This window comes from Vanellus vanellus (assembly GCF_965231255.1).
Source record: "Vanellus vanellus genome assembly, chromosome: 4".
NCBI lineage: Eukaryota > Metazoa > Chordata > Aves > Charadriiformes > Charadriidae > Vanellus > Vanellus vanellus.
In genome coordinates, this window is record NC_138909.1 from 53,716,439 (window position 1) to 53,742,523 (window position 26,085).

The 26,085-nt window shown below is 42.8% G+C and overlaps 1 protein-coding gene across 1 annotated transcript; it reads right to left on the reverse strand.

Annotated features, from left to right (window-relative positions):
• Nucleotides 1–12: 12 nt before the first annotated feature.
• MFSD10 (major facilitator superfamily domain containing 10) lies at nucleotides 13–24,412 on the reverse strand (the record flags this gene model as incomplete). The annotated part of the gene is made up of 12 exons (XM_082482311.1): nucleotides 13–852; nucleotides 2,110–2,199; nucleotides 3,507–3,554; nucleotides 5,368–5,458; nucleotides 7,523–7,631; nucleotides 9,852–9,963; nucleotides 10,999–11,107; nucleotides 15,404–15,592; nucleotides 17,386–17,544; nucleotides 18,539–18,642; nucleotides 22,803–22,899; nucleotides 24,242–24,412. The coding sequence occupies 12 exons, from the start codon at nucleotides 24,410–24,412 to the stop codon at nucleotides 746–748; spliced, it is 1,386 nt and encodes a 461-aa protein (XP_082338437.1). The 3' UTR covers nucleotides 13–745.
• Between the last annotated feature and the right edge of the window lie 1,673 nt (nucleotides 24,413–26,085).

Below are 26,085 nucleotides of genomic sequence, written 5' to 3' on the forward strand. Positions count from 1 at the left end.
ACACATGTACAATGTAACAGTTTATTAGAATGCAAAAAGAACAGTGCTTGGTTATCAAAAAACATCAGAGTATCAGAAATATAAAATATCTCTCAAAATTTAATTGTATATTAAAAACAGTTTCCCTGTGCCAAAGTGTTGGTCAGGCTCAGGAAGCCTGTAGTATGCCTCTTGCAATGTTTTTTGATCATTGTGTTTGAAGGCAGCTGATACAGCTTTTCCCAGGTCCGCTGAGCATTTGTGGAGGTCTTGTGACAGCTGTATAGAAGGTCCCCCACAGAGCTGCCCCTTGGAGTTGTTCCCTTCCAGCTGCCACCAGCCAGCCCCCTTCCCAGAGGCTTTGGTCAGGCTTGTGCTGGGGACGGAGGGAGAGAAGCCTGGAAGAGCTCTGTGTACCCCACAGCGCGGTGCCCAGCAGCACGTGGTGGTGAGCTGGGATGGCATTGTGCCCTGTTGCTGTCACACTCGTCTCTGCTTGTCTGATGATCTTAGTGCTTTACTCAACTGTTTTGTGGTTTTTTTTTTTTTTTTTCTATTTGCAAAGCTGGCTGGAGCCTGTCTTAAACATAACTGCTCACGGTGGGCCGTAAGAAACCTGAAGTCTGTCATTGCTGCAAATGGTCATCATGTATCCCCTCCCAGAAGATGAAAATCCTCCTCTTCCTGTTTGGTCAGCAGAGTCAGGTGCCAAGAGTCTGGTCTTCTAGAGATCTTCGGAAGCTGGTGACAGTTCGGTGGTTACTGCCTACTCCTCCTTTGCCTGTTGTTTTATAGAACCAAGTAAAATGAAGGGGATGAGGAACAAAGCTCCACAGGCAGTGAAGCAAACCTCGGCCCCTGCCAGCCAGTAAACTGCAAAGGGAACAAGATTGAGCTGGTTAGTGTGCTGTCCTTGCATCCATGTAAACCAGCCTTCACAGCTGCCACTTTCCACACTTTGGTACAACTGGAGAGCTCAGAACTACCCCATCTTTCACTGTGCAGCCTTGCTGGTATCAACCTGTAAGGAGGAGGTAGCTAAGAGCAGTGCTGGGTCTATTCCAAGGAAACAGCATGTTAAAAGTGGTTATTTTAATATGATACTGTTGTTCTTGCCAGTATGGCAATGGGAATGGTTCCTAGTCACACAGTCCGCTTTAGGCACAAGGCAACTCTTTAACTCTTTGCCCCAGCACCTCTGCCACAGCTGCTTCTGGCATGGGCCGTGCTGCTCTTGAAGGTCTCTCATGGCTGGTATTGGTCCCCTTATGGGAAACACGGAGGAGTCCAAGGCCCAGGGAAAGGGTTCTGGTTTTGCTCAAACTCAACATTAGGTCTGAGTTTGAGCTCTGACTTGTTGCCTCGCTGCTTCCCCTTATTCTGTCCCTCTACCCTGTAATGGCTCGGGGGAACTGAACCCTACGCAGGGGGTACCTGTGCTCCTTAGGCACAGTCTGGGCTTGGCCTGAGCCAGAGCCACGGGGCAATAGTACAACGTGGACTCTTCAACCTAGTTTATAGGTTACAGATACTTTTAATGCTGAAAAGTTCTTTACTGCACATGATGGACCATCCCTACTTAATTTGTATAATCTTGAGATGCAGTTTCATGAGGTGTGTGGAATTGGTTACCACAGCACAGGAGACCTTCATTTCACTGACTCCTGCTTGCCCAATGCCGGGGTGGCCCCTCAGCAGATGGGGTTACTTGCTAAAATGGGGAACAATAAGCCCAGCAAAAAACAGGGTTCCTGGTCGGCCTCCGTCTCCCGCTGCACACCGGGGCTCGGTGCTCTGTGGTGCCCCTCTGCCCACGCAGAGACGCACGGGGCTCACTTAGTTTGATGCTGTAGCTGGAATTTTTAAAAAGCCAGGCAACAATACCCACTGTCTAGTTTATCTCTGCTTGTAAGAACTTTTTAAACTCATCCACGAGGCCTCATTGGTGCTAACAAAGGCTGTGTCCTGCCCCTGGTGCAGCCCTCAGGGGTACCTACTTCTGCAAGGACAACTTCACAGCTCTGAAATGGGCTGTGCTTCCCCTTCCGCTCCCCCCCCAGCTGGATTGTGGGGGCCCAGAGCATTGCTGTATGTTGGCAAAGGCAGGAAGGAGCACAGGGCTGCACTCACCAGTGGCAGAGACGATGGGTCCCAGGGCTCTAGCAAGGGCTCCCAGGCTCCTCAGGATCCCCATGACGCGTCCTTTCTGGCTGGCAGAGCCTGCGTGAGGAGGGAGCTGTTACTCAGTGTGCAGGTTCTGCTTGGGGCAGAGACAGCGTGCTGGGCAGGGAGGGCACCGCAGGAGCTCACAGAGCCTTGGTCTTTCGGAGGTATTTCCCACATGCATCTCCCCCTCCTTTCATTTCACACTTGCTGCTCAAAGCTGCTTTTATTTCACCACCACCAACATGAATATGGGCTGCTTCACTGGAAAAACACCAGGGCTTCTCAAGAGCACTTGTCCATGGACAGTGTCCATGTCTACTGCACTCTCCCCATTCCCCAAAAAAACCCTTTATATTGTACATCAGATTGCTGAGGAGGCACAGGTGGATAATAAATACAGAAGCATGGATGCAAGCTAAGTAAAAGCAACATAAAAGTGACATTAATGAGCAAAGCCTTACTTTTTCACCTCAGCAATCACTGCAGTGCTGGCAACTAGCTGAACCAAAGCTAAAGAACGAACTGTGTCATGCACAGATGGCAACGCAGCTACATCTGCTTTACAAGGTTACATAGCAACCAGTTCCACAAACCCGGAAGGCTTTAGAAGGTTCCTTACAAGGTCTTTTCTAAGGAAACAGGAAGAAATGATTTTACTGCTGGCAGCAATGGCTGGTGTCTCTTTCAGAGAATCCAGGCCACCCCCGGCTCAGTGCTGTTTGTGGCCTTTGCCCACTGTTCCTCATCTTTCTAGTCTTGACCAGAAATAAGGTTGCTTCAAATTTCCCCATCATATTGGAACAAGCTGCGTTACACAGGGTCAGGATATTGACTTCCTATCCCCAGCAGCCACATTTTGCTTCCCTTCTGTGAAGGACATTCACAGCAGGGAAGAGGCTGAAGGCTGTAGCACCTCCAGCATCACACAGCTGGTTTCCCTCCCCACAGCAGAGCGTGGTGCGAGCAGAGGGTAACCACAGTCGTGGATCACTGGCTGTAGCGAGAAAGGGCAGCACACAAGTGACGGGGAAGGGCTCTTCTTTCTTAGGCTTTTGCCTCACTCCTGCAGGGGTGGTTGCCACTTCACTGTTATGTAAGCATGATGTGGAGTAGCAGTTCGCTGCAACACTCAGCATTTCTGCTTTCCTTGTTAATGCATTTGGGGAGAAAGAGGCCTCCTACAAAGCCAAGCAGCAGCCAGAGTCATCGGTGCAACATTCATCTCCAAGGTGGACCTACACCACGAGCATTCCTGTCAATGCATCACTAAACTTGAGGTCAATTCTGTATTTGAGCCACATCTATAATAAAGGTGAATTATGTGGCCAAGGGCTACCGTTCAAAGCAGGAGAGACACTCACCATAGCCCGACACCACCGCTGACAAACATGGGATGACGATGGCCGCAGCTGGAAAAATCCACAAAAGAGACTGTCAATGAACAGCAGAGAGCTCAAAACAGTTACAAGAATAATAGTGAAAAACATGTGGTCCAAGCTCATTACTACTGCAGAGAACTATGCTGAGCTCTGGGGCACTGCACCAACAATGAATCATCAGGTTTAATCCAGTTCAATAATGAAAACACCCCCTCAAAGCCAACCTGCCCGAAGAGCCCTGCACCACCAGTGCTCTGAGCAGATGTTTCACATTAGTGTCTCTCATTCTGTGAGCCCATGGGAAAGGGGCAGAGAGGTCAGATCAGCTAACTGGTAGTTTTCCAAATCGCTGCAGTCTTGTCAGGTGGAGCAGGGAAAGGGACTCGCTCATATTTCAAATGGAGAATGAGGTGGCTGTACACAGAATCACACTGTCCCCATGCACACGGCTTTACTGTACTCATGGATGAAAGAGACAGTTACGTTCTGTCTTGGAAAATAAGAGACAGTCAAATCCAAGAAGAAAATGTTACAAAATTTTTTGGACGCAAAAGCCAAGAGCTGTTCAGCAATCACTGCCCTCTTACTGAAACAGGGGCCTTTTCTGCCAAGAAGGAAGTTGCTTTAAGCATACAAAGCAGAATCTCTTCTGGGAAGGAAAGGACAATTGGAGAGCAGGAATGATAAACATGTTGCCTTAACTGCAGGTGCCCTAACTCCTGGGGCAGAGGGAGGAGGAGAGGGGGAAAAGCTGCCCCTCCAGAGGCATTTCTAGCTGGCTTAACTGAGGAAGCGATGGGGTCTTCTGCCAAGGCACGGAGCCTAGGGAAGGCGAAGCTCCTAGCTTAGAAGCACAGTTAGACAAAATGAATACCTCCTCTCACCCCTCCTCACCCAGTGGGCTTTCAAAACCAAGCTAATCTGTAGAGAAGATGCAGATTTTTTAAACCTGTCAAACACACAGCTGTCCCTAGACAAGCAAGCTACTAAACACACGCAGTTTGTGGTTTACAGTTTACTCTTAAAGCACGCTGTATCATGCAAAAGAGAAGTCTTCTACTTTTGTAATTAGTCACATTTGAAGCTTCTTAATAGTAAGCAGCATTGGGAATATGTGAAATTTCTTTCAGATAGGCACTTCAGTAGATGAATCTAACTTCATCCATAATTGTTTCCCTGAATAACAGCTTAAATTGGCAGATTATTGTTTATGTAAACACTTAAACATCTTTGAAAGCCCTTCTGTACTTATCAAAAACAAGAGGTGGAGTTTTCCTCCCTCCCTGAGCTAGCAGCTCGCAATGCAAGAGAGCAGAGCGGTGTCCCGCCAGCACAGCCCCGTGCCGCAACATTCAGGGCAACGCTGATTCACCCTCCCTCTGCCTCAGCCTGAACACACTCTCTGGCCTTCAGCTTCAGCATTTGCAGGTCTCTTCAGTCTGTTGCCTAAGAAATAAGGCAGCCACCACAGAAATACAAAGACATGCTGTCTCCCTTCTTTTCCTGAGCTGAGCTATTTAGTGAATGTTTGGCTTCTAGGTCTGATAAGGGGGGGGGGGGAGGGAAACACCCTCAAGAGCTAACCAGCGAGACAGGACAACAGGAGCACTGGGGATGCTTCCAAATATCACCATGGCAACTTCCTGTGATACAAACAGCATCAGAAAAAAAAACAACCAACCAAACAGACTCTATTTCTTCCATATTTTATAAACAGGAACATCAACTTTCTGTTACTTATAGTTTGAAATTAGACATGCATCTTTTTTTAATGGGGTGAATGAATAAACATATGAAGAAAAATTATTTGTGCTTAGCTTTCAGTGCATTGTGAATAGCTTACCGAAAGAGTACAGCAACAGTCCAACACTCAGCATGGTCACATTTGCAGCCCATCCAATTAACAAGAAAGCTGGAATCAGCACCATAATAGCCTGCAAAATGAATGAGTCACAGGGTTACATTTAAGCCCTGCTTGTTAAAGCCTAATTCTAGGTGTCCTGCCAGTTCTCTTCTGCTGATGGGGCTACATTTCAGTTAGTAGCAGAAAGCCCTTTCTTCCCAAGTAGACATTTCAAATCCACCTGGATGCCCACACATCAGTCCAAAATTTTCTTTTCTGTTCTCTCTTACTATCACATGATAACCAACCACACGTGACACCTGTAACATAGGCTGTATTTATCCCACCACCGATTTCCCACAACTAAGGAAAAGATTTTTGCAGAGTTCTCTCTCTCTCACATGATCTACTGTTTCTTTTTTGGTGATTTTTTTTTTCTCCTGCTCTGTGTTGAACTGGACAGAAATCTAGTTTTTAACTCTTTATCTCCTGAGCTGTCATACAAGATCAAAAAGCTTGTGTACAACAGGATTAAAGCTCTTCTGTTTCTTCTCAGCAGTACTGACTGATTTTATCTTTAGTTTTCAGAGTCCACACTTCTGGAGCCAAGAATTAAAAAACAGGAGGTAGAATGGCATTTGAAATTCAAACCCAATGAGAAAAAACATTCCTCATCTTCTCCAAGACCCTGGACTTCAGTTCCCCTATGATGTCTCCCTCACATACAGAGCTTTCACAGAAAAGACAGACCAGTTATGATCTGCTGCGTGTTTCATAAAAGAGAGTGTTCACTCCCACCAAATGTCTCAATTTGAAGATTCAGTTATAAATAAGCTACTGTAATCACTGTACTAAGAGAAGCCACATTTGCCATATGTCCTGGTTTGACACCATACGATCCAGATTCACAAACAAATTGCCAGAATAACTTCAGCAAAAAGAGGAACTCCCACAAAAGCCACTCAAGCCACAGACATCCATAGAGAGTGCCCTGGGGCCAGCGGGTCTCTGCATAGTGCACATGGGTGTTTATGAGAAGCAATCAGCCCCAACCAACTAAACTAATTGAGTATTTTGAGGTAACTACACTTCTCAGTGCAGAGAAGTAGGAGGAGTATAAAAATTAGTGGGGCAAACCACAGTTTGCATAAGCTGCAGTGCAGTGACAGCAAACACGGCAGACTGGCAGAGCACACGGAGGAAGCTGATGTAGAGGATAAAGCAGCACTAACACAGCAGCGTGAGTTTTCATTCCCAGGGAAATGCTTCCTATGTGACACAACAAACGTGCCATTAACTTTTGCCTGCCAGGGAGCAGGGTGGAGATGGTTTCACCAGCAGAAATAACTCTAAGAAAAGCTGAATCAATTCACTGGAATGCAGTACGATTTGGTAATCTTTTTTACCCTGCCACTGCTGAAATCACACTGGCCTCAAAATAATGTATAATAAATTGATGGAGGCTTTAACAGTCCAAGCATACCTACTACCAAGCAGCCAAAAGTTCAGAAGCATGCAAAACCTGCTTTTAGTTCCACACACAAATGTAAATGACAAGACATATCTACTTGTCCCACAGCTGTATAAGCTGCAGGGAACAGTTCCCTGTTATCCCAGTAGAGCAGCATGTCTCTATGAGGAAAGAGGCAAGCAAACCAAAGAGATGCAGACTTTCGTCAGTGAAACTTCTGTCTGAACATTGGTACATGCTAGTGTTACATGGAATACTGATGATGTCCCTGAAAATCATTTGCCAGAGAGTCAGAGATCAGCTCTGAAGCAGCTTTAGTAGTTTCAATGTCTGCACGGCAAGAGAAATCACTGAAACAAAGCATAATCTTCAAACATTTTACCTAGCTTGCACAGACAGACACTCTGTTCTCATTCCCTACTGCAGTTATATGTGAAGAACTCAAAGTTTCAATAATATCATAGCTGATATGGTAAGAAATGGCTCTAATGTTCCAAAGTTTAGTTAGACTGACAAGTGCCCAACAACAAGTGTCTTGAGAAGTCATTTAGCTGGATTAATGAGACAGAAATTTCTTTTGATTTGATGAGTTATAGCCTTTAACTACTTTTCACTGCACTTTAGATTGAAAATTAACATATCAGATTTGTGGGGGAAAAGAAAAAAATTATAATTTTTTTTTACCCTTTTTACAGCTCTGATTTCATTTCCTGGCTTGATTCGGCGAGCATAGCCTCCTTGGATCACAGCCATTGTTATTCCAATAAAGAAAAACATCTTGCCCTGCTGCATGCTAGAAGGGATGCAAAAACACAGATTATGGAGTCACGCACATTCCACCCTGGGATTCGCAGGTTCAGCATAGACTTTTTTCAGCATAGACCTTTTCCTGAACCAGAGAGAGAAAATGCTTTTTGCTGCTTGCATGAGCAGCGCAAAGTTCTTAATATGCTGACATTAGTTTCCATGGAAGGCAGACAGCAAGAAGATAAACCTCTGAGGTCTTACACAGAGATGGGACGGCTGCTGGGAAATGCTGCAATCATCTCTGACTGTAGCATTTGCCAGCAGCAAATGAACTGATCTCTGCAGTCATCATTGCTGTGATGTAGTTCAGTTGTTTTTGGGGTGGCCCATAATGAGTCAACACATTAATTGCCCTGTGCCATAGAAATCTGTGCCATATGCACAGGAGTTGTTGGTTTCCAAGGAACAAGCGTTTTGCTTTCTCACAACTGTTGCCACCACTCATGCAGAGTTTGATTAAGGTCACCAAGGCACAACATGGGCACTAGCATGGTGGTAATCATGTATTGCACTGGAAAGCTTGCAACATCACTCCCCCCACCCTTAAATATTTCTTCAAATTTCCCTTTCACCTCTCCTATCTACTAAACTATGTGGATATTGTCAACTAAAATTTCTCACCTCCATAACAAGCTTGTTTGTCACACAGCCTGTATTGTTGGCATAAAGCTGTATATCTCATTGCATGGCTATCCTGAAAGGATTGTGCAGAAGCAAGCTTAATGCACTAGAAAACCTTTCCTTGACACACACACATTAGTTCAGCCACAAACTATAATGAAAGACAGACGGGGAAAGATGAGACAAACCCCTGAGAATTACTCAGAGGGAAGGACACACATAAGGAATCAAGCTGCAAGATCATGCTCCTGGCTGCAAATCTTCCTATGAGCTGGCAGGAAAAGTATTTCAAGCTGAGCCGCTGTTAGTGGATTCTGTTCTCTTTCTTCTCTAGTGTTTGACTAAAGGAAATCGAACTCTATGATGTAATGAGTGTACGCTGTATGCAATGCAGAACTCTGACAATCAAATATAATCACATAGCCATCCCTCCATCCTTTGCCTTTTTTGAGCTCCAAGATTTGTCCTGATACAGAACTCCTCTTTTGGGCTACAAGAGAAAAGGTTTTATTATTATCAATACAACTAGCCCAGCTATACATACTTCGGGAGCTTTAATTTAATCTTGTGTATTGATTTTCTCTAGTTATTAGAAGTTGTAGATTCAATGAGTATTTCCTTTCATGACAAACAGCGTGCCTGTATTTTCATACATTCTTTCCACAAAGCCCAAGTATCACTAAACACAGAGGTTGCTTGCTGCGTGTTTTTACTAACCTCGTAAAGGTTAGTGGTTTGGGCTGGGCTGGCCACTAAAAGGATCGACAGATGCTCTCTTTTACCTCTCTCCCCTTCAGAGAAGAGAGAGCATTTACCTTCAGAGGAGAGGAGAGAAAATGAGAGAGAGAGAGACTTATGAGTTAAAAAGAAACTAAACTACTTTAATGAAATATTAAGAGAAAGATAATAATATCAATAAGAACATAATGAAATATATATAATTTATACACAAAACTAGTATTGAGCTCTCAGGATGACGATCACGTCACCAGCTGGCACTGGGAAAGTCCCAGACTAGACTCAGTGATGGACGGGAACTGGATTCCAGATCTGGATTCAGGAATGCACCGATCAGGATCAAAGGCAGACAAACAGACTCTGGCCACTGAAGAAAGAGGGCTGACCCTTTGATCCCTCAGCTTTTATACTGAGCATGAGGCAGATGGGATGGAATACCCTGTTGGTCAGTTTTGGGTCACCTGTCCTGTCCACTCCTCCCCACAGGTGGGACCCCTCTACACTTTTCCGCTTCTGACCCCCCAACGGGGCAAATAAAGTTAGCTGCCTTGGGTGTTATAGCAATAAGCATAAGCAAGAGCCTCTCTGCATACCATTCCTTGGCATCAACTATAAACATCAGACCTTATCTGATAGAAGCGGACACCATCTGAAAAATATACCATTAATTTCAGAAAGTTCAGTTAGTTAGAAGAGGTTTAGCTGAAAAGAAAAATTACTGAAAAGGAAACTGGTTCTGTTTTACCTCAAACTAGGACACCTTTCTTGAAAAATAAATGAAGAGACCTTAAATCAAGATTTTGGAAAATATCCTAGACAAAATATATAACATTTAAGTGTTCTATACCTGCTGAACTGGAATCTCTGGTGAGTGAGAAAACTCAGTGTATACTCCAAGCCGGAAAACAGGAAGAGGTACAGGAAATAAGCCAGGCCCAAGATTTTGAGATTCTGAAGATCTAAAAAAAAAAAAAAACCCCAAAAAAATAAAAACACCAAAGGAGGAAAAAAAAAAAAAAGAGAAATGCAGTGGTGTTTTTCAAGCATAGCTTGAGAATATAATAACAACAGTAGAGCAACATTTATCAACTGTACAGGGAAAAGTTCTCACCTCAGATGCTCATTTTAAATATCCATACAAAACATGCCACAAAATCACTTCTGCCCACTACCTCCCTTCTTATGAGGGAAGAAGAGCCAAAACCACTAATCTCTCTCTGGGTCACCCTAGTCTCACTCAACCAATCCAGCCCCTCTGCCTTACACCCCCATCTATATGGGAATTTATCTATTTATTTTGTTTATTTATTTTAATCAATACCTGCATTCTACCTAACACCTTGATGCCGCTCTCAGGATGATATTGGCTAAAATACCGCAGCCCTTATTCTCAGCTACAAATGGTCTATGACAGATTATGCTACTTGTTTTTTGGCCAATGCAGGGTTTAACAGGTTTTCTCTGAATGGAAAAATATTACTCTATTCCTGATGCAGCAGCAAGAAGGACTGGATAAGTTGGTGTACCTGGCAAACACTGATTTATTTTCTACAGCTTAAACAATTTCATATAGAGAAACAGCCAGCTTAAATCATACATCTCCAAACCTTGAATCGAGAACTAAAATTCCAGTCTGAAGTTCCTGGTTTGCAGCTTGGAGAAGCAAACTCACATCTCCCTTACTCATACCTTGATCTATCTTTTTAAATCACTTCACTTACTGCAGCCTACTCTACGCTGCAGACAGTACCTGAAGAAAAAGCAAATAGCAAGTCAGAAATCTTCAAAACACTAATGTCTAAAAACTTCTTTGGGGAATAAAAGGACCAGCATCCAAGGGAACTTGCAATTCCCTGTTCATAAGTTACTAAGCTGGGTTTTCACTCATTTAAATGAGTGAACAGAGTGCTGCTTCTGAAATGGTTTGAGTAAAGTTTTCACTTGGAAACCACCGCCACATACAATATTAATATAAAACCCCAGCTAACACTTACTCTCCTCTGAAGGGGATTCCTTTCCTCGGGTGACTGCAGAGAACTGAAATAAAGCCAAAGGACTGAGCAAGTCAACTGCTGCCTGAAATCCAGATGTCACAGAAGAGACCTGATCAGAGAAAGAGAGAGCTTTCTTTAAAAACCTCATGTAATAACTACTGCAAGGAATTGACAGTAACAGTGAAATGTGCTTCTACACCTACACAAATTATCTGAAATGAAACAAGGCAACTGGCATTAGGGTGTGAGTGACCCCCAAGAACATATCCCAGACTTTCTGATTGCAGAACTGGCTCCAGCACTATAACGAGAAGGTAGAGCACCGATAGCAGCTTTTACTTAAGACAGAAAAGAGATTCTTTCCTGGGTTCTCAAAAAGAGGCTCATTCTCCACAGCCTTGAAGGTGGCTTTATTTGCTTCACCTTTTGCATCGTCCCTCATGTCCAATGAACATTTGCTGGGAAAATAATGGCACCCCTGCCTGCAAGTGCATGGGAAGCTGGGGATTTGCTTGTGTGCTACAGGTCTGAGAACAGTATGTGTAGCACATCAAACGATGGCCTGTTTTCGTACTGGTTGTTCTTTTAGCAAGCCAGTGACACCTCCTGGGGAAGAAAAGGAAAAATATAATTTTTAGAGAGATTCCTTGGAGTCATTCTGCCCAGCCACATTGTGTGGCTTTTTGAAGAGAAAAATTCTTTTTTTTCTTTTAGTACTTCTGGTCCTTGTACTCATACATCTCAACCTAATTACACATCTAGTGGCACTCTCCCTGCTCCTTAACAACAGGAGCTTAGGAGATGCTTATTCTTTCACCTAGAGGGATTTTTTTTTTTGTCTATTTTTTATTCTGAGGTATAGAAAATTAAAGAAAATGCTAATGTCTAAATTCTAAAGGAAACAATTCCTTTTAAAGTAGGAGAATTTAGACTGTCACTGTACATGACAGTCATAGGAAGAGGTAAGACAGACTCAAGAATTCTGAATAATCACAGTATTTCACATCTTCAAAGCACTGCACAGACTTTATCTGATGAACCTTTCTCTTCTCAGATAGGGAGGGAGCTATTACCCCCTAGAGGGCGGGGATTAAAGGTCAAATTATCAGCGGAGCTTAACCTCCATGCATGACCTGAGGACTCATATGGACTGGATTTAATAAAGCTGTAAACAAATCAACTTTCCATATGGTATTAACATGACCCCTGTCTTGTTTTGATAGTGCTTCTGAGTGTCCAACAGCAGAGCTCTGGAGCCCATTAGTCTCACAACAGCAACCAGTTCAATATACCAGGCTGATTTTGTATAAAGCCATAGAGCTGCTGATCCACATTTATTTCTCCTTCCACTGCATCTATTGCAGAAAGCAAACAGACACTCTGAAGAAGTTTCCTCATGCTTTTAAAAGGTCTGTAAGAGGATTTCCTGAAGCTGGCTTGTAGCAATCCTCAGGTCCTGCATTTGTTGGCATGACAGTATTTGTACCACAGCACAGAGAATCTCTTCAAGCGTGTTTGCCAGTAATGAAAAACCTGTAGTTTGTACCTGTTTTGAATTATTATTCATGTCAGACAGGTTGCCAAACTGCTTAGTACTACCAAGGCTGATTTTAGTTTGGTCCTGAGGATATACATTATATATATTTAAAATCTTAAGTGTTTCATGTAATATATACATATGCATTAGATTTTTTTTAATACACGTGTGTGTGCATATAAATTTATTTTAATTTCTCCTGTCTTTGTCCTAGATGCAGTGGTCTAAAGTGACTTCATCCACTAATCGATATTGAAAACATTGTCCTAAAACTGACAAAAATGTTTCACCACCCCCACATAACAAAGAATACACTCCCAATTTCAGTCAACTTAGCAGCTGCATGGAGTTTAGATTCTTCCCAGGTTTGAAATCTGCAACATCTAACTTGTATTTAATTTCTGTGCTTATGATTTATTACTCCAAAATTGCTCAACTTCATGATCACTCCAAAAGTCACCTCAAACGGTAGACATTTTTCACAGTGCCTTTGTTTACTCTGTTTTCCTCTTATGCAAAGACTAAGTAACATGTCTTGAAGGCACAGAGACAGTCCAAATCAGGAATGCAGCCTGGGCCTTCCAAGCTTCAGCCTCACCCTTCAAATCAGACGCTTTTTAGTATGCGTAGAGCAAAAGCCTTGTTTTTCCATAAGTCTGCAAGTGATGCTGCATAGCTCTACCCATAGTCCTTATATGATTAGCTAGACACCAGAAAAAAAAGTTGTAAGAGCCTCCCTCCAGCTAGGCAGCCTTGCCCATGACTAGCTTCGCTAAAAATTAAGTCAAAAGCTCTTAAAGGGGACAGATTCCGCTAGAGACCTTTCTATTCCTCCTTTCTCCCAAGCAGGTCTCAGCAGGACTCATTTTGGCCACCTCACATAAGACCACTGTCTCTGACAGGTGAAAGGTACAGTTCTCTGGTCGCTCTTCACCCAATAAACTTGTGGAACACTTGAAAAAAAGGGAAAGGAGGATAGCAAAAATATTTATTCTCCTTGGGTGAAAACTCATCCTTGTTCCCTCTGTCCCCCTCCACCTTCCCCTTTCTACAAATTAATTCCAACATGAACGACTGTGAAATACGTCTCTCCTGTGAAAAAGAGGACTGATAGAGAAACAAGAATATGATGAGAACACAGTGTATTTCAAGGAAACAGATGTCTGATGCCACTGGCACATCCTCCTACCAGTTATCATTATAATTTCCCCTCTTTTTTTCCTTCCAACACATCCATTCCTATGCTCCAGAAGCACCTGCTGCAGCTCAGCCCAGCCAAGTTACAGAAAGGCAGCCAACATACCTGCCTTTCCTCTGTCATCAATAGGCCAAGAAAACTCACTCAGAAAGCAGGAGGAATTATCCAACAAAAAGAACAAGTCAGCCTCATAAGTGAAAATAGAAATACCCTAGAACACGTAAATCACAGGGGGCCACTGCCCAGATGCAGGCTGAAAGGAGACAGCACAAAGGCACTACTGATCACAAGAAGCTCTAATGCCAGACAATCCATTATCTCACCAGCAATCAAATACCCTGGGTATTTTGCATGACCGGGACCTGCCCCGGAGAGGCACCTATTAATCCATCTCACAAAATACCCATTGCTGCACAGAGACAGAGCCCCAAAAAGCAGGGACAGAGCACTTCTTTTCTTACCAAAATTCAGTCATGCTGGCTAACACAGACTAGCTTATCAGAAGAACTCTCAAGAGACTAATAAAAGGGTGAGGGAGGTATGCAGTCATCATACAGTCCTAAAAGGCGCTGAAGCCATTTATCTCTCTACAACACAGGTGGAATTGTCTACAGAATACAGATTCGTTCTACAGCACTTCTCTATGTCAACATGTTGTCCCTGCCCCAGAGTGTGCAGCTCTAACCAACAACAGGATTTTATCTGGAATGTTTAGAAACAGCCAAATAGGAAAGGGGAACAGATGACACATGGAACAGCTGTTAAAAAAAAAAAATAGCTGTAGTGCTTGGGAAGATAACATAAGCAACCAATTTCACGTGAGACATAACCTGCTGGGAAACACTCAGGGAAGGTCTAAAGTTTTGCCCCAGAAGGAGCATTGCAGACAGAAGTTTCCAGAACAATTCTTGAGTGCTGCTTAGAAACAAGGGATGACAGGAAAGATCCAATTCAGCTGAAAGCCTCAAATTTGAGTACTTCACCCAAATACCCAGGGCTGAAGTCAGTCTCTTCCACACTACCAAAGCAGATTGCTCCAAAAGACCTTTAATCAGATATATTTTGGACAGTGTCTGATCACATAATATTAAATCATAATGTTAATAAATGTCTGGCCCTACAAATCCAGTCACTGAACTTCAGCACGTGTAGATATTTTATACCTGTGGAAGACAGTACAGCTCAGAGATAAGAGTCATTTGCTACTTGAGTGTTCAAAATAATCATGTGAAGACAAGATAACAGTTAAGAAATTTTCTAACATATTCTGACTATATGAAAGAAATTCCAGTCTCTGATGCATTTTATTTTATGATTAGCTGAAATTCATCCCCAGGGAGTCATTGTGATCATAGTTTAAAATTCACCACCATCTTCCTCCTAGGCTCCCATTAGTTTTTGAGAAATTTAAACCTAACACACCAAAACCAGCAAGTAAGCAGACATGTTAGCTATAAAGAATTTCTCATAATACACTGGGCTAGGAGACAGGACCATCATGCAACAAATTTGACACCAGCCTAAATAATAATATTAAGTCCTAGTTCCAGGAATGAGCTAGATTCCCAAGATCCTGGCTTAGCTCCTTCGTCATTGTTTCCAGTATTTCAACAGTTCTCAAATTCTATTTTTGCAAGAAACACAGATCTTGAGATTTATAGTCCATTTACCCGTTTTTCTTTGGGAAGCGTCTCCGGAAGTAGGAAGAAGATGAAAATTAAATCAGCCACAGCAAACACGACTGCTAGCAATGCTGAACGAAGATAGAAGACTTCTCCTTTCTCTGTCTCCATGGCTAGGTAAGCTCCGATCATGGGACCAAGGGTAAAACCAAGGGAGAAGGCAACACCAATCATTGCCTGCAGTGATAAAATAAACACAGACATGAAGTTTCAGACCCCAGTTTGTTCAGGTAGCTCAGTTCTAAAACAATTTGGATTTCCCAGCATTTACCTTAAAGAAATGCAACCAGATACAGAACGTAACCACCCTGAGGATGTAGGGAGAGGACAGCAATGAGTGTTAAGTGTGAAAAAACTGTTCTTTCCAAATAACTGATTTTATTTTCTGCCTAGTCAGGAAAGTGGCAGGAACAAACTGTAACGTGGTTATGAGTGAAAGGAAGTTGGGAAGGGAAACAATGATTCTCACCTCAGGGACTGCTCAGCCAGCAGATCTTTCAGCCATAGGATAAACTTTTGTAGTCTTAAACTGGAGAAGCGAGGACAGCACCGTGGTAGGAATTCATAATGGTGTCTACAGCTTCTAACATGCTTTGGCAATTTCTGTATTTAGGAATTTATGTCTCACAAAGCTAATAGGCTGAGAGGCTTCCCAGAAAAACCTGAATTTAGCCTAGGCACTAAAGAGAATTTATTAACTCTCTGTGAAACCAGCACATAAGAAAAGAGGTAGAATCTGTACACACTGGACGGGAGCTAAAAGAGCACCACTTTGAGTCACCAGCGTCAGTGAGATTGCTTAAGAATACAACAGTGCAGGACCTGGCTCATTTTCTTTAAGAGACACTCAAAGATGTATACTAATACATGCAGGACCCAAACATGTGTCATCCCAGGACACGATCCTCCTGCTTTCCAGAGTCTGACTATACCTCTAGTACCACACTAAAAAAGGCCAGGGCAGACTTAGGTGTCACATCAGTCTCCAGTATTGTTCCAGCCTCCCCATCTAGCACTCTCCCAGGCAATGCCCCATCACAGTTTGGGAATAGCATCAGATGCTATTCTCTTCCCAGAATGCACATGAACATGCCTACTCTGCTCTGAAAAAGAAGAGAGTATAGCCGTATGGATGTAAGCCATGCTGTACAAAGCGACTTGCTCTCAAGCCCAAAAATAGGTCCTGACCCATTTTATTTACTAGTGCTGTATGGCTATCCCTCTCCATAAATAAAAATATATTTTGGCTCACCAGGACTATAATAAATTACTTGGAAAATTCATTAGCTATTACTGTGAAATCTAAAGCTTTCCCCTCCCAAGAAGCAGCTGTTCCACATAGTGGCTTATAAGAATCTGTTAATAGAAGTTTGGGCCCCTAAGGTTTTTAGAAGATAAAAGACTTAACTGGTAATTCACAGGCAAAGTTCAGCCTGCAGCGTGTTTCCATCTGATTCACTGCCTCCTGGAAGAGGACAGGACAGCTGTTCATACTACTTGCTGCTCAGTCAGCCAAATGCCATATCCTTTACCCGCTAAGCTCAGATCCTCAAGGCAGTGCAGCACCCAAGGAAGTCAGGAGGCATATTGTGCTGTGCAGTGCTGCTGTGCTTCCACAGTTTGGGAAGGTGAGAAAAACAGGGTATCCTATAACTGGGTTCCAGCTACCAAAACTGGGCCATAAGACCTTTTGATTTCTAAGTTATCAGCAGGAGTAACAGTTAAAACACTCACACAAGTAGTTTTTCCACCTCTAGGGCATTTGCATTTCACTTGTAGGCAAAAGTCATTGAGAAGTAAAGTCTAAGAGCTCAACAACAAAACAATCCAGCATCTTTTCAGAAGCAATGTAGTATATAAAGTCATGTTTTGATCAATGAATACACACCTGAGCAAGACACTCTGAGCACCTGAAGTCAATTAAAAAGTACCCAGCAAACCCAAACATATACCCCACACATGTAACTCACCATGCCCTTGCTCCGTGCTTTTGGAGAGTTCAAGTCAGCAATTATAGCTGTGGAGAGGCTGACATTCCCTTTGCTTATTCCACCTACAATCCTGGAGAGAAGAAAAATGCCGAAAGTCCTAGAGGCAGCCCATAGTGCGTATGAAGTTATCAAACCCACCTAAAGAAGCAAGAAAGTGTTCTTTATAAAGCAGAGCAAAGTTTATCTCATTTCTACACATTTCCCAGCTAAACATTGGATTTTATTGTTTGGTTGTTTTGGTTGGTGTTTTTTTCAACAGTTAGTCAAAAAAAACATGTAATAAATATCTGAATACACTGATACTGCACTATGTCCTGGACAAGTGATATAAAAAAAAGTAGAAACAAATCCATAAAAGCTGCACATAAATGTGAGATTACTAAGAAAATCAGAAGAGCAAGGAAACTTCAAAGGAAGCTATATCAGTCCTGGACAGAAAAACACTTTTGTATGTCCTGCTCTACTTGTTTTCAACTTCAAGAGAACTGTAAGTTCAAAATAAGAAGAATTCACAGTTCAAGCCCTTAAATTTCATAATCCGTCATAAGCATGTGCTTATGTAATTCACTCTCCACAAGCCTACCGGAGAGGGGGATTTGTGTATCATTTACTGCCACGTATGTACACACTTGGTCTGCATTGCTTCTGTAATTAGAACCCCATACTCTGACCAGCAACAGAGAAAACTTTTTAGAGAATGTTCATGTTCCTAAGAAACACATCTTACGCTCCTGTACAGTACTTCCTAATCAACAATCCCCAGGCTCTGTGAAACAGGTCATGAAGTGATCAACCCTCATTAGTCACTTGGGGAACTAAAATATACAGGGATTAAGGCTAATATTTGTAAACAGAGCTTCTGGAGTCATACTCCCACACAAAGGGGAAAGGGATCTTGGAAAATCTCAGCAAAAGATAGGTATTTTGGTGCTTCCTTGTACAATTCTGGATCTGGGAAGCTCAGCTTAAGTACTTGCATTTGGAAGTGTGGCCAAGTGACTTGACAAGAAGCAGCCAACAATCATCAGACCTAGAACATTAAATTTCCCAATCCGTTGTGCTAACCACAAGACCACAGTGCCTTCAGCTGTGTATTGAGAAGGCATGACTAAAATCAGCATGAGACACATACCACTGTCATCAAGATGACAGGTCTTCTGCCCAAGCAGTCTGACACAGCACCAGTGAGGGGAGAGGAGAAAAACTGTAGGATGGAAAAGATTGAGCCAATCAGACCTAAAAGAAAAAAATAAATCATTAGACTTGCTGCATGTCATAAATACAAAGAAAGACAACCTATTCCAGACCTATCACTCCATCATGTCCTTTAAAAGTACACAATTTGATGTAAAACAACAGCTATAAAGAACAGTGTTGTCTCTGAAACTAAACCACCCTCAAAACACCAATCTTGCATTGTTATTTAGCTGAGGTGGCAAATACAGACAGACCAGAGTAACAAGCATAAACTGGATGATTTGCTGGTTACTTCACTGGTGAGAAGGGGGTTGAAACTCACTGGTTATAATGGAATGCTGATTCTTCAATGCTTCCCCAACTGACTACACAAATTTTCTGTTCTTAAAGCAGCAATAAGGCAGCTTTAATAGTCACAGTTCTTTTAAGATTTTTTTTGATGGTTTGAACCTGATTCTGTCACACTTAATTAGCTTTTCTTTCCTTGTTATCATAGAAAGGAGGACATAAGCACTGCTGTTAGTGAGACACCCTAAGAGGTAGAAGTGATTCCAACAGACTCCAAGAGCCTTTTCAAATCTGCCTCCAGCTTCTGTGATCTTAAATTCCTCTTTTCTCTTGCCATTTCTAGCTTCAATACTTATGAATTTGCACTACGCTCTCAACAAACAGGCAAAAAAATGCCTTGCTGTCACAGTTTTTCTCTAAAAGAAAAACTAGGTTATACATCTCAGATCATTCAGCTATCAAAGCTTTAAAAGGCAGAGGAGAGACAGACCAGAAGTTCTGCTCCCATCAACTCTGAGGGAGGCAAAATATTGATACTGAACACCTTGGGGAGAACGGATGTTTAGCATTGCTCAAAAGCCCCCAAAAATGTAAAAAAAAAAAAAAAAAAAAATAAAAATCATAGACTCACAGAATAGTTTGGGTTGGAAGGGACTTTTAAAGGTCACCTAGTCCAACCCTCCTGCAATAAGCAGGGACATCCTCAACTCAATCAGGTTTCTCAGAGCCCCACTCAACCTGACCTTGAATGTTTCCAGGGATTGGGCATCTACAACTTCTCTGGGCAACCTGGTCCAGTGTTTCACCATCCTCATCATAAAAAAATTCTTCCTTCTATCTAGTCTGAATCTATCCTCCTTTAGTTTAAAACCATTACCACTTGTCCTATTGCAACAGGCCCCACTAAAAAGTCCGCCCCCTTCTTTCCTATAGGCCCTCTTTAATTACTGAAAGGCCACAATAAGGTCTCCCTGGAGCCTTCTCTTCTCCAGGCTGAACAACCCCAACTCTCTCAGAATGTCCTCATAGGAGAGGTGTTCCATCCCCCTGATCATTTTTGTGGCCCTCCTCTGGACCTGCTCCAACAGGTCCATGTCCTTCCTATGTTGGGGGCTCCAGAGCTGGACACAGTACTCTAGGTGAGGTCTCACCAGAGTGAAGCAGAAGGGGAGAACTACCTCCCTCGACCTGCTGGCCACAATCTTATAGATTGGTACACTGGCAGTTTATGTTAATGAGACAAGTTTTCTTCCTTGTACTTAGCACTGTAAAAACACCCAGATATACCAAACACGTCATAGCCAGGGAGCAGCAAAAGCAGGGCTGTTCCACACAGAGGAATAAGCAAGGAGCTGAAGTTGACCACAAGACCGGCAGTGCCCTCACCAACCAGGGCGCAGTCCCACACTATCTGGATGGGTCGTGCAGAGCGGGGTGCCACTAGTAGGGTCCACCAACAGTCCTAGACAAGGCAAGAATTATACAACAGGTCCATCTAGGGAGTCCAGTCAGGGCCAACAAGAGACAGGGTCAGAGAAAAGAGTGGAAACAAGACTAAGACGTAGGTCCGTTCAGGAGATAAGACACCTGCAATGTAGGTCCAATGTCCATCCAAGAGACAGGGCCCTATAGACAAGGTTATACCTACAATACAGCTCCGGCAAGGCCCAGGCCTGAGCTGAAATACAGCTCCTGAATCACTGGGCAGAAAGTGTGTGGGTGAAGGCTGGTCACCACAACAAAGTATAGGTGCCCTCAGGGCCTTGACAAGGGCAGGGAGGGTTTCTGCCCTGAAAAGGTTGCAGTCTAAGCAAAGATGAAAGAGAGCAGAATACATCCTGCACTGGGAGAAGCAACAAGATGATCTTGCAAGTGTCTTTCCAATCCTATGCTCCTTTTTGTAGATGAAGGCAATGAAGGAATGCAGGCCACAGGAAGACTGTGGTGTCCGGTGCTTAACATCACAAGTATTAACGAACCTTTCCACTACAACCATTTAAGATGCAATCAGACAAGATGGACTGAGACAGGAGCTGACTACAACTAGGATGGCTTGTCCATCTTCACGGAACCACGGAATTTTCAGAGTTGGAAGGGACCTCTACAGATCATCTAGTCCAACTCCCCTGCTAAAGCAGGATGGCCTAGAGCACATTGCTCAGGACTGCATTCAGGTATGTCTTGAAAATCTCCAGAGAAGGGGAGTCCACAACCTCCCTGGGCAGCCTGTGCCAGTGCTCTGTCACTCTAACCATAAAGAAGTTTTTTCTCGCATTTGAATGGAATTTATCAACTTTCTAATGTCTGTTAAACCCCAGAAACCTACTTTAAATAGTAACAGTACATTCACACTTATATTCTGATAAAGTTTTGCTTTTTTTTTTTTTTTTTTTAGTTTAAAAGCCTTCTGCTTATCTTGGGGAAGGCCTCAGCTCACTAAAAGAAAAGGGTCTAGATATTTCCAATTAAAATTAACCCAGACACCCTCACATCTTCATACTCCAAAATTTCAGTTTCCTCACGACTCTCTAGATCGCAAGGAGCCAAAAGAGCCTCTAATGTGTAACATGACATATGCTGCTGAGTCTCCTGCACTACTGCTGCTGGAGCTCACCCACACCAGCATTCTAGTGACAGCAAATGCTTCTAGACCCTGCAAGTCAGCAGCTCTCCTGCTTTTAATAGGACTAATGAGATTTAGAAGCAGTGCTGCACTATAGCTGCCCAGCGGGGAGGCGAGACTTGAACTCACAAGCTTCTAATTCCAGTGTTTCCTACTGATTGACCTCCAATCACATGCAGATCAATTGTGAAGGGAGAGTAATTTCTGTGACTGTGCAGGGTCTAGCACAGCAGGCTCCTGACCCTCAGCTGGCAGCTTGACAATAACAAACAGCAGGTCTGTAACAATCTGTAGAACAAATTGGGCAAGATCATAGGATAATTCAGGTTAAAAGGGACCTCTGGATGTCACCTACTCACACCACCTGCTCACAGGGTCAGCTACGAGGTTAGACTAGATTGTTCAGGGTTTCACAGCCTCTGAGGATGGAGACTACAAAACCTCTCTGGGCAACCTGTTACACTGGCCATCCTCACTGTGAAAAAGTTCCTCCTTATTTCTACTCTGAACCTCCCCTGCTTCTACTTACGCCTGTTGCCTCTCCTTCTCCCACCACGCACCAGTGAAATGCCTCACTGTCTTCTTGATAGAAGGGCGCTAATAGCTCCAGGCTGAACAAGCCAAGGCTCCCCAGACCCTCTGTCTTCCTGGCTCTCTGCTGAACTTGTTGCAGTTTATGAATGTTTTCTTGTACTGGGAGGCCAAAACTGGATGCAATGCTCTAGATATGGTCTAACAAGTGCTGAGTAGAGGGGAATGATCGCATCCCCCAATCTGCTGGCTCTGTTTGTGTCCGTAGAGCCCAGGTGCTGTTGGTGCTTTTGCTGCCAGGGCTGGATCATGCTCAGCTTGCTGCTCACCAGGATCTCCAGGGCCTTTACAGCAGAGCTGCTCCCTGCTAGTCAGTATCACTGCAAGGGACTACTCCTTCCCAGTGTCAGGACTTCACATTTGTCCATACCATTTCAGAAGGTTCCTCTTGGCATATTCCTCCTGTCTGTCTAGTTGTATCCAAATGACAGCAATAGGGCTGTCCAACTCTTTATTGCTATCAACGTAGTGAAAACAATACCATTTATAGCCTACTGTAAGAGACGTTTTCTGTGTTATTTAAGTCTAAATCTAGTAACAGGCAAGTATGCTTTTTGTATTTCTTGTAATTTTCCTCATTGTTCATCATTCCTCACATCAACACTGTAAATAACTTGAAAACAACACACTATTATTTTTTTTTTGGGGGGGGGGGGGAGGGAGGAAGTCTGTTAGCTTGTTTGTTTAATTTCCATACCTCCAAACAAGACGCTGTTGTATTTCCTCTCTGGAGGCATCCCAACCATCACTGCAAACCAGTCCACACCACGTTGCAATGACAAATAGAATCCATCCTGCAAAACAGATAGCTAGGAAGTAGCAGGAAGACAGTTTCTCTGTTTTATTTTCAAAGACGCTTGCTTATTTTCATCAGAGCTTAGTGAACTAGAGGTAATGTTAGATGACTCCTTCCCTCCTCCTTGTGAAGATGTTCTGGTTGATCAGTCGTCACAGGCTAAAAATAACTTAAATTGTGAATGCTAACAGGCAGCAGATAATTGGGTGTATGTGTTTGAGTGAGGGAATATCTGAATTTGAACTTTTTTAAATCATCAGATTTTAGCCATTAGCAGGCCTGAACAAAACAGAAGTGGCATGTCCTGGATCCTTCAATTAATAAAGCAACATGAGACACACTCTATCCCTCTGCACATATACTAATCAGACTGGGAGAACAAGGGGTTTGAAGGTCAGGAAAGAAAAGGTAGTGTGAAAAAAAAAATGGTTCCTGAAAAGAGGAGGAACACTTGAAAAAAAGAAGGGGGCCCTGAAAAGGAGATGAAGATCTTGGCTATATGAAATACACTGGAAGTAGGGGAAGATCCAGGAGATCAGAACCCATGATTAAGGTTAGAGACAAGGTTGTAAGAAAGACAAAGGCTACAGCTGCAGTTGGAGTGGGGTTAGACAGGGGCAGCAAGATAGAAGTGCGGGCTGCAAAAATAATTCTCCCCTGACAACTTCTTCATCTTATCCAGCAACACCTGAGAACGGTAACTGTGAGCAGCTGCGTAGCAGGGAACCAACACAGCTTTCTGCCCTGTGTTCCCAGACCAGCAGCCAGCTCCCTGCTAAGAATGGAAGTTGAGACCTAGTGAACATGATGCTGGAGGTAGGAGCAAGAGTGTGTGAAAGACTCAAGTAGGGTTAAAGCTCTTATCTCTTTGGTTCTTATAAACCCCAGTACGCAGATCCATTATGGTCTGTCTTTACTCTGACTCACCAGTAACATCAGTGTAAGTCACAAATGCACTGGTAATAACAAGGACCAGCCCCTAACAAATACCTGAATTTTCCCCCAAACAAGTCCCTCATTTTAATGAAAAAGCAAGAGAGGAGTCTCATGGAAGTTCAAAAACAAATTCAGTCCATAAACCATTTAAATCCACTGGATATTATTATTCTACCTACAGCTATTTGGTTTGTCCCAAGGCAAGGGATTTTTCTTTCATCTTTCCCTAAAGGTCTCATACCTAACATTTTCAGCAGGCTGACTTTCTCTGCTTACCTCAGTCTGGCTGTAATAATCAAGGATAGAAGGAAACAGTGGCAAGATGAAAGCAAATCCCAACAAGGTCTCATACCCCTAAAGGTCTCATACCTAACATTTTCAGCAGGCTGACTTTCTCTGCTTACCTCAGTCTGGCTGTAATAATCAAGAATAGAAGGAAACAGTGGCAAGATGAGAGCAAATCCCAACAAGTCAATGAAGAGTGCCAGGAAGACAATTGTAATAATACGACTGCAGTTCTGTTCTTGCTTGTCATTGATGGAGCTGCTGCTGGTTTCTCTCTCTCGCAGGGCCATGTTCCCAGGTGCTCTGCTTCTAAAAAGTTACATTTATATCCAGTCAACAGCAGCATTTTGCAGGCCTTTCATAAGATTATCTTGCTGATTCATTCTCGCTCTCTACACACTTCACAAAAATAAATGAAAGCTATGGCTATATTAAGCTACCCATTTTTCAAGGGAACAGGAGTCTCAACTCTCCAGCCTAGCTCAGCACCAAGTTTGCTTGAGTCCAAAACAGGCTACAAGGGCAATAAGATAACAAACTATTATAGGAGCATCTCAAATAAAACACAGAGCTAAAGAGCCTTTAAAGCTTGTTAACATGTGAGCAACGCTAATACAACTTTCCCACGTTTTCAACTCAGCACAATAAAATAGGTAAGAAAGGGCACTCTTGTTTTGAATATCCACATTCAAGTAACTAACAGATTCCTTATGCCTTCAGTACATACTAGAAATGACTAAAGCAATAGCGATTAAAAAAAATAAGGTAGAGTTCCTAATTATTGCAGGAATGCTGTCTTCAAGAGAAATCCTGGAGAGCAACAGCAACTCAAGAAACAACACAAAATTCTGAAAGTTTTTTTCTTTCTCTGGATCACAGCCACTGACAGGCTATATGAGTTGGGGCACCAAGTGATTAAGGCAGTGTTTTCGTTTGTCAGAAATATCAGAACTATCAACTTTCTTTAATAATTCTCCAAAACTGTCTTAAAGATGGAGGCAGGCCATATCATGTTCAGTATTTAACAAATAAAGAAGTCAGTCCGTATCCCGAAAAAAAAACCTGTTTCAATAGATCTCAAAATTAACACACAAGCCATGAAACTGCAAACTTCAGACTTGTAAAACATTACACTGTAATCTCAATCGTAAACCAAACAATTTGCAGTCCCTGTTACTGAGAAGTTCCTGAACATTTGTTGCACTAAAATAGTAAAAAAAGGAGACAAAATTTCATATAAAGTCAATCAATGCCAAAATATCCACTGACTTTGATGGGCCAGGATTGAAAAAAACTGAGCAATTCTTAATATAAATTCTACTCCAGACAAGACATACAGTATTACATACAGAGCATTTATACATATAACATCATATTATACTAATTGAAGATCATAACTCTTTGTTATGCTCAGCAATAAATAATATTGTGACATTTCTTTATCGGTGGATTCAGTTTACTAGCACTGAAGCATAATTAAAGTTCAAACACTATGAGGCAAACACAGAAGGTGGCCACCTGCAACCCGTTTATTAAATTCTTGGCATAATGCTCTTAAATCTGACAGTGGAGTAGTTTGGCTATGTTCAGGATCCTTTTATTTAAAATGGTAAATCACCACCGCTACAAGTATTTAGCATTATTCGTTTACCCAAATGATATACGAGCATCTGGAGCCAAAACAACCATTCCTTTAGGCAAATCCTCCCAGGCCCTAGGTCCATGAGTTGAAGGATGTGTTCATTGTGGCAGATTCTATCTTGTTTTTCCTCCCAATTTGTTTATTCATCCACTGAATTGTATGACCAAGCTGAACTTTATTCCAGGGTTATTTACACAGGGTCACATCCTTTACACCTCACCCTCAGGGCCATTTCAGCTCGCATGTGTCTTGAACCTATCAATGCTCGCACTGACCTTTCATTCAGCTCCGCTTTTGGCTTACGCAATATCCCAAGGTACT